Here is an 18466-nt window from a genome sequence, read left to right as displayed (position 1 = left end):
ATTTCATACGCTTTGTATTTTCCAAATTTAATATCTACGTTTTCTTCATTTAATACAAACTAACCCAGGGTTGTTTGTATGAAGATACAATATCATCTAAAATAAGAATAAAAATATAACACTCAGAATAAGAATCATGTTATGCCTTGGAATTTCTTCCAGAGAGAAACACATACGAGGGGTGTTCATTAAAGATTTCCCCTGACCCACTTCCGATGGACCTAGTGGAATGAAACTTGACATAGGTATTAGTCTTTCTCCATATAGGAACCACCGAGAGTTAGACTCTTCTCTCATCGTTTTATGCAACTATGGAGATCTCGCTTGTAAAAGCCCTCATTTTGCGTCTCAACCAGGACTTGACTTCAGAAATCAGTGTTACATCATATGTGAAACGTTTTCTCTTCAAAAATGACTTCATGATTGGAAAGAGGTGGAAGTCAGACGGTGCAAGGTCAGAAGAGCAGGGAGGATGTGGAAGGATTTCATAGCCAAAGGACCGGGTTTCTGTCTGGGCAACATGAGAGTTGTGTCCTGGAGGAGCATTGTCTTGCAGGAGACGGACACCCTTGGTCAGCATGCCACGCCTCTTAAGCTTGATAGCGTCCCGCAATTTCCACAGCAGTGAAGCATAATAAGCACCTGTAATTGTGGTACCCTTTGCCAAGAAATCCATCATCACTACTCCGAGCTGGTCCTAAAACACCGTGATCATGACCTTGCCTGCAAAGGGTTGGACACGTGACTTTTTTTGGGGTGGTGACTCCACATGGTTCCATTGCGTCGACTGAACTTTAGTCTCAGGATCATAGTGATGGACCCATGTTTCATCCTGTGTGATAAGTCAAAAAAGTTTGCCTGTTTATTTTGGCACATGTCCCAAAGATCCTTTGAGCAATTGACTCGTTCCTGCTTTTGGAAAGGTGTGAGCAACCTGGGAATCCATCGTGTCGACACCTTATGCATGTTCAAATTGGCATGGATGATTTTTTTCCACAGACCCTACACTGATCTTGACATCTTGTGCTAACTGGCGAACAGTTATACGTCGGTCTGCCAAAAGGCGGTCCCCACTTGATGGATAGTGTCCTCATCAATGGCTGAATGGGGGCGACTAGGAATGGCAGCTGTTTCCAATGTTTCAGATGTCCGACCACACTGTTTAACAACGTCATATGATGGGGCATCTTCCCCATAAGTTGCTTTCATTTCATTGAAAGTTTCTTTGATTTGTGACCTTTCAAATATAAAAACCTAATCACTGCTCGGTATTCTACTGTCTCCATAGTCTCACACCCTACTCGATCATAACACCTGTAAAAGTGGTAAGATTAATAGTTCGGTGATGCAACTTCAGACATAAACCATAGATACATGTATCATTACACATGTGAAATTTCAACCAAATATGAAAACGCTAAGTGATTTAGGGGAAATCTTTAATGAACACCCCTCGTATACCGTAAGACTCTATGTGAATACCTCGGGTAACATCAAATTTATGTTGAATAATAAGTCGAATAAAAGATATCTTTATGATATATGGGTAGTCGTCTCCGAAGGATAAAGCCAGCGAATTTAAAATTGTATACTGTATGATCCTTTACGGAAAAATGTGCAAATGGTTGTAATCCAATCTCATTAAAACCCGTAATGGAATGTCCTCAGATCTTTGTTTCGCAGTAGCGAGAACTAAGGTCTGGTTTTAATGGGATTGGTTGTATTCATGTCAGTGTTTACAAACAAACCATGACGTCACCGTTATCCATCGGCGATCAAATCAGGAATGACCATCGGGGATCTGGACAAATTACTGGGATAATAGATCACAGTTCAATTAAGATGTCATTCTTGTCTTAAAAGCAACTATATTTCCTGATAGCACTTTCCAACTGACAAATCACTGGCCCTGTGACGTACTGTATGAATTCGAACATAACAGGAAGACTTACGATGTTTTGGTACCACTTTTTTTAGATAAGAATATTGTTATTATGTATTGATAAAGACGGTATCATCATGATTTTGCGTTGTGGACAGAAAATATCTTTTATTAAGAACAAACAATATACAATAACATCAAACGCAGATCTTAGTTCTCGCTACCGCTTAACAAAGACCTGAGGACATCCCACCAGGGTCACGTCAGAACGACCTTTCAGCCGACCAATCAGTGCGTCGCTTACCATATCGGGAAACTGACAGTTGAATGTGTTTTCTAATTATGAAACCTCGAAAAGGTTAACATGGGTATTCCCAACGACAATTACCCGTCCGTACGACAGATTCCGTCAAAAACATCGTCCTCGCTTCAAAGGGATAAACATTTGAAACGGAAGGAACTTTCCATAGCGCGTCGTAAGTAGAGCCATACAATTTCGGCCATGTATTAGACATTTCGGAATGTTCTTTTGTTCAGTTTATAAAGTTTGAATCAATATTTTCCAAAGCTTAGTCTGGAATGGAAGTGGCCAGTTTGGAACTGATGCAGTAAAGCTGGGGAAATCTGTTTCTGGTTGGCTTGTCATTTCGGCTTCTTGTCAGTCATTCATTGGTCAGTCAAGTTAGCGAAAGTTCATCTGTAAAGGGATGTCCTCGGGTCTTTGGTGATAGCCGTGAATTTACACACACTTTATGGATGTGAGTCAGTTGCAGAATACAGTACCCTATCACCTGATAGTCCTGTCCCTATCGAGATGTTCCAGCGTCTACGTTGTCAAGATCAGTCGAAATCATCAGTTTCAATGACAACGGAGGCAACAATGGGGACAGTATGTTCCATAAAAAGAAAATCTGAGTAAAATTATCAGAATAAATTGTATTCATAATTGGAAAGCAACACCCCTGAATAATAAACCTGAAATATTATTGACAGAACACACATAAAGTATTGTTGACAGAATAAACCTGAAGAGGTGTTGACAAAATAAACTTGGATTAGTGTTGACAGAATAAACCTGGAGAAGTGTTAACAGAATGAACCTGGAGTATTAACAGAATGAACCTGGAGTAGTGTTAACAGAATGAACCTGGATTATAAATATAATATGTAAGAGCAAAAAACATTCAAATATCCCAACTTTTATGAGAAACTAAAGCTGAAAATATGTATTAATTATATCATTAAATTATATGCATCATGCTTTTACGAACACCTGATCACATTCAGGATAGCATGAATGTTATTTTGAAGAAATATGTGTCACGCCCATCCGCGCACCTGTTGTGTAAGGTGGTCGTTCAGATATCTGGACGTAGAATCATTTGCGTCGGATATACATGTATTTGTTACATAAAAGGGTGATCCTTATAAAAACAAAACTTCACAAAAAAAAAGATACTGGGAAACGTGCATGCGGTGTGTTGATACACCTACTACCATTTCCGGGTCACGGGAGCATACAAGGTGAAGCCAGTTTAACAATATGCCAATTATATCGTCAAAGTCACATTGTAATCTCATATGAGCGATAATTACTAATACTATGTACTTATTTGTACTTATTCTGAGTGTGAAAGAAGAAATATTTCCAAATTTACTGTAAATATTTTATAACGAACGATTATCAGCAGACTACCCGTCTGTGACATCACATCCGGTGACTTTTGCACTTACTGAAAAATTGCAGCGATTTCGCGATCTTAGGTTTCGTTCATTTCTCGTTACATCAAACTGAATATGAAGCTTTCGCCAGGGTATATATATGAAGGCAATGAAAACTTCGCTTATAGAGTAGCAATATTTTATACTGTGGTCGGTCTGCTAGTATTACGACACGGAATTTGTATGTTTAAATTTCCAAAACATTCATCCAAAACACTTGAAATTAGGATTTGAGAGTATTTAGTAGTCGATTATTGTATCCTGCAAATTTTATAACATGAAACATTATATTAACCCGAATATTCTCATTTCCGCAACTGACATGATGACCTTGAAAATTAAGTGTGTCTTACCCTGGATGACAAACATACTTATGTGGTTCATAATTTACCATCTCCCTGTTGTTTGCTGATACAAAATACGAATTTATACTTAATAGGTAAAATTAATATTTTGGACATTTTATTTTCAAAATCAATTTGCACAAATTTAACGATTTAAACTTAATATTTCTAATATGAAACGCATCTCACCTTCAATAACGTAATTCAGGTACGTGCAAGAAAATGTAAGATATTTATTTATGTTCGCTTTGTTCTTAACCTCTGTATGTTTGAAAATGATATTACATATGACAATGTGTATTTTTCTTCTGGGTATTAAAGTGCAACATATTGGTTCAAATGTCCCTTTTTTAATAAGCAAAACCATTTGAAATCACCAACCCTCATTGCGCCTTTGGGTAAATTAATCCAGCAGACAGGGCCAAGAAGTTTGAAAATAATTCAGCAGGCTAATGGTAAATAGAAAGCTTTCTATTGTCAATCCAAAAAAAACCGCTGACAGTTCCCTAATCTTGAATTCCCTATACGCCTAGGAAGCATAGCGTAGCGCCATCTGTGTAAATTATGAAAATCTTTGAATGTAAGATGATACAACGACGAGCAAAAAAACTCGTCACACCTCTCTAAAAGAACAGTTGGTAAAGAACGGCAATGACCAGCACTAGCAGCACCAGTGTGAGGAGTCTGTAGGACGACTGTGTCTCTGTACCTTCAGGGAGAGGTCTGGTCTTAAAGGGGTACTCCATTCTATCTGTCTGGGTCATGATGGCCTCCCGAGCCCCCGACCACGTGCCCGGCCCCCTCAGGCGGTATTGGTAGGGGGTGGTTGTCGCAAACAAACACATGAGTCCAAGTTTCGGATCGGTTAGGAAAAGTCGACCTGCGACAGAGAGGTTGAACAATGTTCATATAGGTTGAAGACAAATGAATATATGGAAACTTTTCGTTATGTATTCTAAGGATTCTCAAATCCAAAATTGGTCTGTTAATACAAAGGCTCGTGGTGCCTCACGCCATTCCTTCTCAAGGGACAGATGAGCCATACCAATTCCTTAAAACGTTTCAAAGTCCTGAGTCCCGTTCCACAAAGCTATCTTAGCGTTAAGACGATCGTAACTCATATAGTTTAACACTGACTTACGTCAATTCGAGCGCTAAGATTGCTTTGTGGAACCGGGCCCTGGACATTTGTTTGGGGTATGAACCAGTATATTCAGACATTAACAAGGTGAGATCATTTCTCATTCACGTGCAGGGGACATATGTGGTTGTTTATGACTTTATGGTGAGATAATTCGTAAGCCATATTCAGTGAGTGGGATCTCCGGGGCCCACTGTCGTCTACAGTTCGTTTGGTTTATCAAAATAAGGTTATGCACCACTGATAAGAGACCGACCCCTTCAGAACATTGTAGACCAGCCTGTAGGATAAGGAGTATAAGAGAGAGTTAAACATATTTATTATATTCAATGACCAAACATAACATAAAAGCACTATTCTTAATATCAAACATTTCAGCAAACTATTTCTGAGAAATATTTGTCCTATACTGCAGCAGCAGATGAACAAGCACTGTATAATAACAAATCATTTCTAAACAAATAACACGTATATGAGTTCTGTTCTCTAACAGCTGATGAACAACATGAAATCAATTTACAGTAAACTACGGCTATAACGAACACGCTTATAACGAACTGACGGATATAACGAACACTATATTTTGGTCCCGCCCATTTTTTGTATATGCGTTGTATATACGCTTATAACGAACTATGGTTATTACCAACTAATATAAGGGGTCCCTTAGAGTTCGTTATAACCGTAGTTTACAGTATTTCTAAAACTCAACACTTTGTGTTCTGTACTGTGCAACAGTTCAACCATGTTTAACTAAATGCATATTGTGTATAGAACACTTTATTACACCTTCAGTTATAGAAAGTTCCTAAAAACACATCTGATAATTAATTGACTCCCCAGTGTTTTTCAGAAATCTGTTTTCTCAAAGGAAATAAGTTAGTTAATCCTTGGCTAAAAGCTTCTGCAAGTGTAAATGAATAATCTTTTTGTTGTTATCAGTAAGCCATGTGTTTGGCAAAGTCAGTGGTTTAATTGTTTTTTATCAAAATAAACGAAAGACAAATGAAAGCTAAGCTTCTTGATAGTTATCATTTTAGTCTGAGGGTTCTTCCCGTTATTTACTACCACGATACACCTATGCAACGTATTTTTAATTATTCTGCTTCATTTAAAGTTCTTATTGTAATGATTTTGTCTCTTATGGAGTTTGGATTTATACATTGGGATGGGAGTAACCGAGTGTAGTCGATTCATCCCACCTTAGGGACCAGTTCAAAAGTTCGATGTTGGATGATAAACTTAATTCCTCAGTTTTAAGGCATACCCCCCACCCTACCAAATTTTTAAAAAAAATAATCCAAACAACAACAAAACAAACAACAACAAAAACAAACAAACAACAGCATAAAAAAACAAAAACAAAAAAACAACAAACAAAAACAAAACTCAAAACAAAACCAACCAACAAAAAAACACACAACAAACTACAACCTTAAGGTTCTTCAGAAAAAGTTGAAGTACGGAGTCCGCGGCCTCTTTTGTCATACATGCTTGTGTTTTCCCCTGTTTTTTTTCAGAACGTTTATCGACAGAAGTTTATTTACGAGGTGTTGAAAATCATTTGCGTTTTTTTATAGATCAAATCTGCCATTTTGTATCATGCACTGCACCTGGATGGACCCTACCTTGTGGAAGACTGGAGGTATTAATGACTTCAGCATAAGACTGAATGAAGGCTGGTTCAGTTCTGTCACTATCATGTATAAACTTAAGGAATTATGATTTTTATCTGACAAGGAACATGTCACTGGTCCCTTACAACAATTACTGTCATGGGACTGACTGTAGAGGAAATGAACTGTAGTCGGAAGTGGGCTCTACCGATCTCCTTTACACCATTATAGTAAGGGGAGATAATTCGTTCACCTATGTTCGGTCGACATCCGACAAGTTCCGCCAGTTCGTCCATGAACTCAACAAAGTCGACCTGGATTGTGTGACGCTGGGACTCGACATATCTCGCCGCCATGGCCGCCTCCTTCTTCCCAATGTCCGCCCACATCTCGTACTTTGACGGGAGAATGCACGTGCCCTTGCGACATAAATAGGTGAACTGACTACTCAACAATCACGATTGAGACAACACGAGAGTTGGAGGTTTGGAGGCATTGGCTTCTTTGTTTTTTTGTTTTTTTGTGTGTTTAAGGCCGCACACAGCAATATTCAAGCTATATGACGGCGGTCAATAAATAACCGAGACTGGACCAGACAATCCAGTGATTTACATCATGAGCATCGATCCAAGAAATTGGGATACGATGACATCAACAAAATCAGCGAGCCTGACCACCCGCTCCCATTAGTCGCCTCTTTCCACAAGCATAGTCACCTTTTACGGCAAGCATGGGTCGCTGAAGATCTATTCTACCCCGGACCTTCACGGGTTTGAGGCATTGGTAGCCCTGAGCTTCAAACTCCGGGTTCGTTTTGTGGAAGAATTCGTGTGAGTGGGTGGGTGGGAAGGTGTCTTGCATATTGGCTTTCTTGTGACAATCAAAATACAGAGGAGGTGTGTGTGTGTGTGTGTGGGGGGGGGGGCATAGCCTGATGGTTAAAACATTCGCTCGTCACGCTGAACACCCTGGTTTAACTCCCCACATGGGTACAATGTGTGAAGCGAACGCTTTAACCACTAGGCTACCTCACCGCACCCTAGTGGTTATATCATTCGCTTGTCACGCTAACATGGGTACCAAAAGCGGCGTGAAACCTTGCTCACTCACTCTGACACATTGCTGACACATATCATAATTGAAAGAAAAATTGAGGACCATTTGTGAATAATTACGACTTTCTAAAAACATAATAATCTCCACCTACATTGAAAACTCTCGTTGCCAGGCGACACTGCAATTCCGTAATGGGCATAATGGCGCCGACAGGTTGACAAAACCCAATCACCACCAATGTCTGTTTCGGCAAGTCAGGTGGAAACATATACTTGAACATCTTGACCTTATTCTTCTGAACATCGATCACAGACTTGTCAATAAACGGGAAGCCGAATACATACCCTGTAGCCAGTATGACAACGTCTATATTATCTTCCACCGTCCCGTCAACAAACTCCACGCCAGTCTTGGTAAACCTCTTGATGTCAGCCTTAATCTTCAAAAGGCCAGTCGCGATTCTGTTGGGCAGGTCATCGTTTACTGTAGGATGCTGGGAGAAGATCCCGTGCTTTGGTTTGAGGGAATACAGCTCGTGGTTAAAGCGTTTGTTGAGCTGTTTCTGGGCTATGTCTGCCCTGTACTTTGAAGGGAGGGAGTGGTTGATGAAATTATTGAATCTTGTTCGGCCGTTGAAGTCCCGTGGCAGACCGTTTTCTGAAATTCTGTTGATCACCCAGACCCCGCGTCTAGTACTCAAGAACACCTGGGTAAACAAGTGTCAGTTGGTCACACAAAAATAGTTAACTCAAAAGTGAGGTGATATAGGGTTTAACGTCGCGTTCAAAAATTGTACTAGCTCGGACTAATGTCGGTTTTATAGTGCTAGCCCACTGAGATGCCTTACCGCAGTTTAACATGAATACTCCACTCAGACACAGTATACCGACTCCGAGCCGACCAATCTATGCTTTATCTCCTCCATACCGAGTACCAGGCAGGGTAACAACAAGTCACATCTGTTTTAGGTGTTTAAAGACGACGGATTCATTCCATGTCACCAACTCACCTGCCCCACCCTGCTCAGCTCCACAGCTGCGTCCCCACCTGAATTGCCGACCCCGACAACCACCACCCTCTTCCCAGTGTACCCGGTCAAGTCCTTGTAGTCGTGAGAGTGAAGGATCTTCCCCTGGAAGTCATCTTGACCTGTAAAGTCCGGCACGTTCTTGCTGGCGTGATGACCGGTGCACACCATCACCGCGTCAAACACCTGCGTCTCCTCACTTCCGGTCTTGTGATCTCTGACCTGCAGATCCCATCTTCCGGTCTGCTCGTAGTCACGTGACTTCTTCACGGACAGGATCTCTTTGTTGTATTGGATGTGTTTGATCAGGTTGAAGGCATCTGCGTACATCTTGAAGTACTGCCATACCTGTGCAACAGAGAATATTCAATGTCACGCCCGCTTCATCTTTGTTTTCATTACGGGAGTGAGTGAATCACGTTTTACGCCATCTTCCCGAGGCAAGGGCGTTAACCGACTATAAAAGTCCAGTTTCCACGTTTGCCGAACAAGGCTGGAATTCAGGAGTTACATTTTTGCTGGACTAAGGAGTCTGTGCATAGTCCAATCAAAATCGCGAAAAGAACTAGACATCCGATTCGAAAACATGGATTTTAACGCGCAGATATCGGTCGACTCAGGATATGCAAGGAATGTGTACCGCCAACTTGGCGTCGACAGATATTTTGCAAATCTTTTCATGTTTTTTATCTATGTGCTCAATGGACAAAGACAATGAAGAACGAGCCGTGGTTTATTTCACGAAAAAAGATCGTTCTATCATGACGTCATTTTTTTAGATTCGAACATGTACTCGCAACTTGCAATTGATGACGTCGTATATTGGACGACGTTATTTTTGTGAGGGAAGTGCCTAATAAGTTGTTCCCGATAGATGTAGCTGGGATAAGTAGATAAAGGCAGTGTCCGAACGATCGCATCCAAAAGTGGGAGAGATATGACAATTGGTAGCAGGAGAAAAGGTACAGATAACTGACGTGAGGATTGTGTTCATATGCGGGAAATACCAAACCTAACCCACCTGTTCGTAAATGGACTTGTCCGACATTTCCTATTTAGGGAGTCATCAATATTAATATTTGGGTAAGCCTTTTTAGAGCGTGTACATTTTATCAACATCCTTAAAGAGGCAGTACATCATGTTGATATCTTATATAAGAAATGAACGACTCGTGGTCGTTGTTTATCAGACAACCATATGGTCTTCCTGCAGTGTTTTATTGTACGATAAACAACTCCTACTCGTCGTTAATATCTTAAATAGATCTTGATTATCAATGAGATCGTCTTGACAGGGCGCCGCCATTTTGTTTGAAGCAAATGAATGTGATACGATAGGTGGAATCTGATTGGTCAGTTGAAGGGACATAGAAGGGGCATAACTCGTAATTGTCACTGGTGGCGTTACGATCGAGCCTGGAAATTAGGGTGAAAACTAGACTTCAATAGTCAATTAACACCCTTGCCTCGGGAAGATGGTTTTACGCCAGTCTTTCACTATAGTTGGTTTGTTGTTTAAAGCCGCACTCAGCAATATTCCAGCTATATGAAGGCAGTCTGTAAAAAAAAGAGTCTGGACCAGACAATCCAGTGATTAATATAATGAGCATCGATCCACGCACTTGGGGTCGATGACATGCATCAACCAAGTCAGCGAGCCTGACCAACCGCTCCCGTTAGTCGCCTTTTACGACCTGGTGAGAGGGTGACATTACGTACATGAACAACCTCCGTCGAATTTACTGATTGAGCTGTTAAACTCCTAACAAAACCTCGTAAGTCACCGTGGTAATTACGAAGAATATGGGCTGCGATTTGGAGACGTATGGAGGACGTGTTGGATGTTTTTTTTCTGGCGACGTATCAGGCATTTATGAGTGACAGAGCAAGATGACGGTCAGTCATGCGTGCCGCCATGTTGCACATGCCGCGAGGCTCAAGCCTGGCACTGAGAACAGGAGTCTTAGTGTGCGTCTCATTGCTTATTATATTGAGCAATGATGTTGAGAGCAACCCAGGCCCCGGCTGAGGACGAACTACGAGATAAGCTCCGTCGGACAGCTCACTGAAACCGAGTTTCAAAGACGTGATGGCTGAAATACAAGGTATGAGATACATGTCAACTAATTTCGAGAAAATGAACACTATGATAACTCAAGTAGAGAAAGTGGTACAGATTCTAACCGATGAAAATAGTGACTTACGGGACCAACTTAATGACTTAACTCGTAAAGTGGACATGCTGGATAGCCAGCAGAGAAAGAACAATGTCATTGTTTATAACGCCGAGGAGACATTCAGAGAGTTAACAGAAGAGACTGAAAATAAACTGCTTAGTGTGATTGTTGATAAAATGGAAATACATGAAGAAATAATATTTGATAGAGTCAGTCGGCTAACAACGAAATCAAGTCGACCAAGGCCCATTCTAGCTACGTTCAGGACTCCAAAACAGAAAGCCACTATTATGAGCACTATTAAGTACAAAAACTGAAAAGTCATACCATAAGGATCTCTCACGATTATACAGATGCAGTGAGGCGTACTAGACAAACCCTCAATCCCTTCTTGGAGGAAGTGAGGGAAGAAGTTTTTTTCTATCTTGAAACATGACAAATTTCAGATAGACAATAAACTCTACAAGCTAGATGCGACTGATGTGGTCAACCCGGTACTTACATGTGTGAGAACTTTTAAACCTAGAAATCAAAGTCGACGGAGCATAGGGAAAATAACAAGTAGGTCAACGCCCTAGCAATACTAATGACACAACTGCTATTAACTGTACAGTGTGGAATATTGAAGGTTTAAAGAAAAAAGTGGAAATATCCTTATTTATTGACTTTGTCATCTCTTCTGGTGTCATAGGACTTGTGGAAACTTGGGCAGGTCAGAATGATCTATTTAGTCTTCCTGGATTCACACAATACAACCAAACCAGACCAAAACCCGTTGGTGCTTTTAGAAACTCTGGAGGACTTTTGATGTTGATAAAAGACAAGCTTGCATCATCTTGTGATTTACATACAAACTGCAGCACAACAGATAAAACCATGTGGGTAAAGGTGAATACTACAAACGACATATCATCCTTCTGCTTTTGGCACTAGTATATTATACACCAGTCAAATCAAGTGTACATTCAGCAGAACCTGTGTTGGACATGTTGGACGGTGACATCACACAAATCAAACAGATCATCCTGGTTGTCATATCATTGTGATGGGAGATTTGAACGCGGGGACAGGGGATGGTGCTTGCCATGATTTTATCGATAATGATGACATTTCCTATTTACCTATAGATGATGACCTTCACTATATCGAAGATTGTGAGTTCATTCCATGTGTCTCACAAGAATGCACAGTACATAAGTGAGGTCTTAAATTATTGGATTTGTGCAAAACAACTGGTTTGCGAATCTGCAATGGTAGGCTTGATGACGACGCAGGATGTGGAAAGATAACATGTATAGATAAGGACGGTAAGAGTGTAGTCAACTACGTTATGGCTACAGAACATTCCTTTCCATGCTTTACATCGTTTACAGTCTGTGATCAAGTAGAATCTTCACATTCGCCAGTTTCTTTTTCTCTCCAAAGAAATGTTACATATACCAATACATATGAACATTTGTCACCAAGACAACGATTCATATGGAAAGACGACTTCAAAGATTAATACACTAATAAATAGACTAATCTACCTGCTTCAATTCTACAGGATTTCTATTTCCAGCTGACTCAGCAAAACATTGATAACGCGGCTTCAATGTTTTCAAACATGATGACAACCTGTGCAAGCACCTGCGGCAGAATATTTACAACTCCTGCGAACAATAGATCAAGAGGAGGCAACTGGTATGACCAGGAATGTCGGGAAGCACGTGCAACCACTCGTCGGTGGCTTCGTGGATTCCATTCCAGTAACAGTAAATTTGTCAGACAGCATGACACATCAGCTCGAAAATATTATAAAGACTTATGTATGGAGAAAATGGATGATGCATTGAATATATTTGTTGATAAATTAAAAGTAGTCTTCTGTGAACACGACAGTAAACAGTTCTGGTCAATGCTTTCGTGTACCCCAGATCACAAAACAAACTCAATCACACCCAAGGACTGGATATGTCACTTTGAGACTATTTGGAGGCATGGTGATATTGATGACTATATCGATTTCTATGCAACTATCGACGATTTTGTAAAATACATCAATAAATCGGTTGATGAATATTCATTTATGGATTCTGATATAACTAGACCTGGAAGTCATCCATGATATGAAATCTTGAAAATCACCTGGATATTGTGGTTTGCCAATCGAATTTTTCAAAAACATACCCCCACCCTGTATCGAAATGTTATTAAAACTATATAATGTTGTCTTGCGGAAGGGAATTTATCCCGACCAGTGGGCATATGGTGTTATCTTGCCTATTTATAAGAAAGGGCGATCCAATGATCCGGGAAACTATAGACCTATCACATTACTGGAAGTTGCAGGGAAAATATTTGCAAAACCTATCTGCTCTAGATTAACATTATGGGCTGATATTGAGGATAAATTAATAAACGAACAGGCGGGTTTTCGGAAATGATTTCAGACCTCGGTAATATATTTATTTTGAATAGTATAATCCAAAAGTATTCATCTCAGAAACGAGGGACGGTCGGGTAGCCTAGTGGTTAAAGCGTTCGCTCGTCACGAAGAAGACCCGGGTTCGATTCCCGACATATTGCTGGAATATTGCTAAAAGCGGCATAAAACCATACTCACTTAATCACTCAGTCAGAAATGTGGTCGTTTCTATTGTGCATTTATAGATCTTAAGGCTGCTTTTGACTCTGTTTACAGAAATGCTTTATTGTATAAACTTTGGCATGGTGGGATTAAAGGTAGACTGTATAGGTTAACAAAACATTAGTATGAACACGTTAAAGCTTGTTTTTCAATGGATGCTGGCTACACAGACTTTTTCATATGTAAATATGGATTGAGGCAGGGATTTCAAATGCCACATTTTTTTCATTTTTTTATCAATGATATTGTAGACTTTTTTAGTTCTGATGGACAAAGAGGAATTACCATGGACCAATTGGAGTTGTTTATATTGCTGTTTGCAGACGACATTGTCATGTTTGATTTCACTCCAGTTGGCCTACAAAAGCGTTTAGATAAATTTGCTATTTATTGTAACAAATGGAAATTGAAGGTTACTATTGATAAAAGTAAAATCATTGTTTTTAGAAATGGTGAACCATTACGGTGTTATGAAAAAAATCGCTTTAACACAAATTATCTTGAAATAGTATCTAGCTATAAATATCTGGGTGTTCATTTTTCCTCATCTGCCTCATGTTACTTAACCAAAAATACATGAGCGCAACAAGCTTGGAAAGTTATCCAAATATTGCAATGTAAATATTTTATGCTTCAAAAACTTCCTATAATTATAAGTACACAGCTTCATGTCTTTGATATTAAAATCATGCCAATCTTATTATATTGATCTTAGGTATGGGGTTTCCACCTATCCCCAGATGTTTATATAATTCATGACAGGTTTTGTAAATTAGTATTGGGTCTTAAACGTCAAATCCCGAATAAAGCGGCGAGAGGGGAGGTTGGGCGATTTTCTGTGAAGGTTTCTCAATATAAGAAAATAATCACTTATTGGTTGCGATTGCTGAGCCCAAAATCAAATACTATTCTTAAGCATGCGCACCACTTGGAGTTCAGTAAGGCCAAAATGAGGAAAAAATGCTGGGCTTATGATGTTAAAAACGTGTTATATAAGTATGGTTTGGGAGAAGTTTGGCTCTATCAAGGGGTTGGCTATATGTTGATTTATTTATTGACCAATTTGTAAAACACTGTAAAGATATTGATGTTCAGATATGGAATGATAATATTACATCTTCTCCAAAGTTAGACTTTTGCAGACATGTTAAAATAGACAAAATAGAATATGGTTTGGAAGATTTTTGTATTCGCAATATGACCTATCTTGAAGCTTTAGCTAAATTTAGATGCTCCAGGCATACTTTAATAATAGAAATAGGTCAACAGTACTACATAAACAGAAATTTAAGATTTTTTCCATTTTGCATAGTTTTTTATATACCATTTCTGTCTCCAATGTCCATTCTATGCAGATTTAAGAGACATCATTTCACCATTCAAAGTATTAACGTGTCAATCCAAACAGCAAAAACTTTAAATGCCATTCTCAAGCTGGAATCCGCCTTTACTTAACAGTCTAGGGAAATATATTTTCTTAGCACTTAAGACACGCAATAGATATTTTAAAGATGTCATTAATTATCCTAAGTTGTATTACTGTAAATTATTGTACACCATAAGGCAAACATTTTTGCGCTCTGTCAAATACATCTGTGAGTGTGTACATACTTGTTTAAAGGGCCGGTGGCCTCATTACGGAATAAACAACATCGATAACAAGCATAGTCACCTTTTACGGCAAGCATGGGTTCCTGAAGACCTGTTCATAGAATTTGCTTTTGCTTACCATTGTGTATAACTTACTATTTTAAAGTTTATGTGCTACATGTATTGTTTAGTGAGTTTATCTATGGGTACCCCTGTTAAATGTCGAGCGATATATATAGATTTCACGAAATGACTCTAACATAATGGTGGCCGTTTAATTGTCACGTGATGTACTATACCAACTCTACACAAGCTGTGAATACATGACTAGAATTTAACTGGCCGATTTTAATATTGCATGGTTAATAGGACATAAAGCCGAGGCCCATGTCGAAAACGCTGACCTGTACGATGATTCAGCGTTTCATAAGAGTTTGCTGTGTAATGTGGGCTGGTGAATGCGAGAGGGTTGTACATCATCGATGTACTACTACTACTACTACTACTACTAATAATAATAGGACATTCATATTGCGCATATTTCCACACCACACAGGGGCATGCTCAAAGCGCTATTATTATCCTGGTCACTGGATCAGTGTACACTCAAGAATCATTCTCAGCTCCCTGGGGAGTATACAAACCAAGCTGCCTTTTAGGCACAAGAATGCTAACATCCATTCACTGATGGGTGAACACAACAAAGTCAGTTTCAGTTTCAAAGTTTCAGGAGCCAAGCTGCCGAAACGCGGCCAACCATCCAAGGACCCTCCATGACCGACGTTGCTCAACTTTACCTGATTTGTGACGAGTGCGCTGTGCCATACATTAATTTATTCATTAATTATCATTGCATTTTCATACATAAAACCCAAAATGAGCCCTACCACAAGATAACATCGGTCTTTCGTCTTTATGAAATACATAAATATAACCAAAAACACCCAACTTCAATTCAAATGTTCCAATCCTATCCATTCATGCGTATCGATATCCCATTAAACTAAATTCATATATGCACATGTTGTCACAACATATGTAACCTTTATAGTTCCTCCTTGAGAAATAAGCGCCAGGTCAATCCGTCCCAGGCTTTGACTTTACCTGCGTGTTGTGCATGTAATTGGGGTACTCTTTGGGTATAGGAAAGTCGCTGTAACACATCATCTCCTTGCTGGTGTTGATGACAGTCGATCTCATCACACTTCCCTGATCCTCGCGGGCTTTTTCCGTAAAATTCCATAATCCCCCGAGCTCGTCAGTTCGCTCAAAACAAAACGGCTCCAGCTTTTCGTCAACACAACATTTGATGGCAGTGAGACCGCTACACCCGGCTCCAATGATCGCGACACGCTTCGCCATTTTGAATCCTTTATTTCGGAACCAAACTAAATTGGCGAGGGCCGAACCAGCCTCATTACATAATACCAAAAACATGCGTTGTTGGTCTCTCGGGGAAACACAAGAAAACATTTGATGCGATGCATTAACACGGCGGCAAACTCTTTGTTCATCAAACAATATTTACAATGAAATAACTTCCAAAAATATTTAATCAACACAGGCATGGTTTAAAACAATATTGGTTTCAATTTTTTTCCTGTTTGACGTTTTTTATGGCTATGCGATTACCCCCCTCACGTAATGAATTTAAGACGCAATTGCCTTTGAGATGAATGCACGTGGTGGCACGTGGTCCTGTACACAGAGCACAGGCAATAAATAAGGTGAGGTGAGTGAGTGAGTGAGTGAGTTGGGTTTAACGCCGCTTTCCAGTTACATCGCGGCGTGTCAGCTTAATGTGGGAGGAAAGCCCGAAGTGATACAGGTCTCAGACGTTTACCACTTCGGTGAAACGCACGTGCATGTGTATGGTGCTGACATACCTAGGAACATAATCGGGGCGAACCGGGATTCGAACCCACAATCATAGGTTTCTGGCGTGCCCAAGGGACGCAACTCTGCACAGCGAATCGCGGTACCTCAGACGACTGGGCCACCCGTGCCCCCTCAGGTGAGGTGAAGCAGTTGGCTCCTGAGAGTTTCTAGGGCTTCGGTCCTGCCCAACACCGAGGCACATGTAACACATATGGCGTCTGCATAGGTCCAGTGACTTTGTTCGAAATGCGCCTCTGTTCACTCAGCAGTGAATGGGTACCCGTAGGATGAGATGACAATATGGTTGTTAACCTTCTAGCTCCTAACAGGCAGTTTGGGTTGTATACTCCCCAGGGAGCTGAGAATGATTCTATTATTACTATTTATATCATTTTTATGTAGCCGTCATATAGCTAGAATATTGGTGAGTGCGGCGTTAAACAAAAAAACAAACAATATTATCATGATCCGTCTGATGATCAGAAAACGCCTTGTTTCCTGTATATTTTAAGCAAAGAGCATTCCAGTACCCACACGCTCTCTCTCTCTCTCTCTCTCTCTCTCTCTCTCTCTCTCTCTCTCTCTCTCTCTCTCTCTCCTTCCCTCTCTCTCTCTCTCTCTCTCTCTCTCTTTCTCTCTCTCTCTCTCTCTCATTATTGCGTTAGACCCGTGAAGATCCGGGTTTCCGGGTTAGAATAAGTCTTCAGCAACCCATACTCGTCGTAAGAGGGGACTAACGGGATCGGGTGGTCGGGCTCGCTGACTTGGTTAGTTGCATGTCATCGTATCCCAACTGAGTACATCGATGCTCATGATGTCAATCACTGGATTTTCTAGCCCAGACTCGATTATTTACAGACCGCCGTCATATAGCTGGAATATTACTGAGTGCGGCGTTAAACAAACAAACAAACAAACATCATTGCGTTAAACTTTCTGACAAATGTGCATTTCAAATATAACTAAAACTGAAAAACTAACACAATATCGAGAATTTCCAGAACTACTGGACCAAATTTGGAATGTTATAAACAACAGTATAAACATAAAATAGAAATGCATGTACTTTCTATTCAATTACCTATGAGGCAACATTTCAACTGCATGACTTTGTGTATAATGATTCTTACAATGTAATGGTATGAGTTAGGAATGGTGCGGTTTTCGTTTGGTTCTGTTTGACGCAGTGCCTTCACGCCACAGTAAGGAAGCTATGTATGGGAACGCTCGTAAAATCTCAGCAGTAGAACACACATGAGACGTTATAAACAATTGCTTAAAAAATATAAATGCATGTTTATTCTATTCAATTACCAGTAGGTCACACAGAAATGTAAGAAATGTGAAATGTGGAATTAAAATAATTGCAATGGGGCCCGGCGGTGCCGGTGGATGGAGGGGGAT

General features: G+C 40.1%; 1 protein-coding gene across 1 annotated transcript; it reads right to left on the bottom strand.

Moving 5' to 3' along the window:
* Window positions 1-4571: 4571 nt before the first annotated feature.
* Window positions 4572-16546, bottom strand: LOC139458802 (flavin-containing monooxygenase 5-like). The gene is made up of 5 exons (XM_071240224.1): window positions 16289-16546; window positions 8771-9136; window positions 7913-8467; window positions 6959-7124; window positions 4572-4828 (listed from the first exon to the last, which is right to left on the bottom strand). The coding sequence occupies exons 1-5, from the start codon at window positions 16544-16546 to the stop codon at window positions 4572-4574; spliced, it is 1602 nt and encodes a 533-aa protein (XP_071096325.1).
* Window positions 16547-18466: the final 1920 nt, after the last annotated feature.

Source organism: Haliotis cracherodii, unplaced genomic scaffold (assembly GCF_022045235.1).
Source record: "Haliotis cracherodii isolate W230 unplaced genomic scaffold, xgHalCrac1.p SCAF_13, whole genome shotgun sequence".
NCBI classification, from domain to species: domain Eukaryota; kingdom Metazoa; phylum Mollusca; class Gastropoda; order Lepetellida; family Haliotidae; genus Haliotis; species Haliotis cracherodii.
The sequence above is the reverse complement of the archived record's forward strand: the minus strand, read 5'-3'. Positions and strand labels throughout refer to the sequence as shown.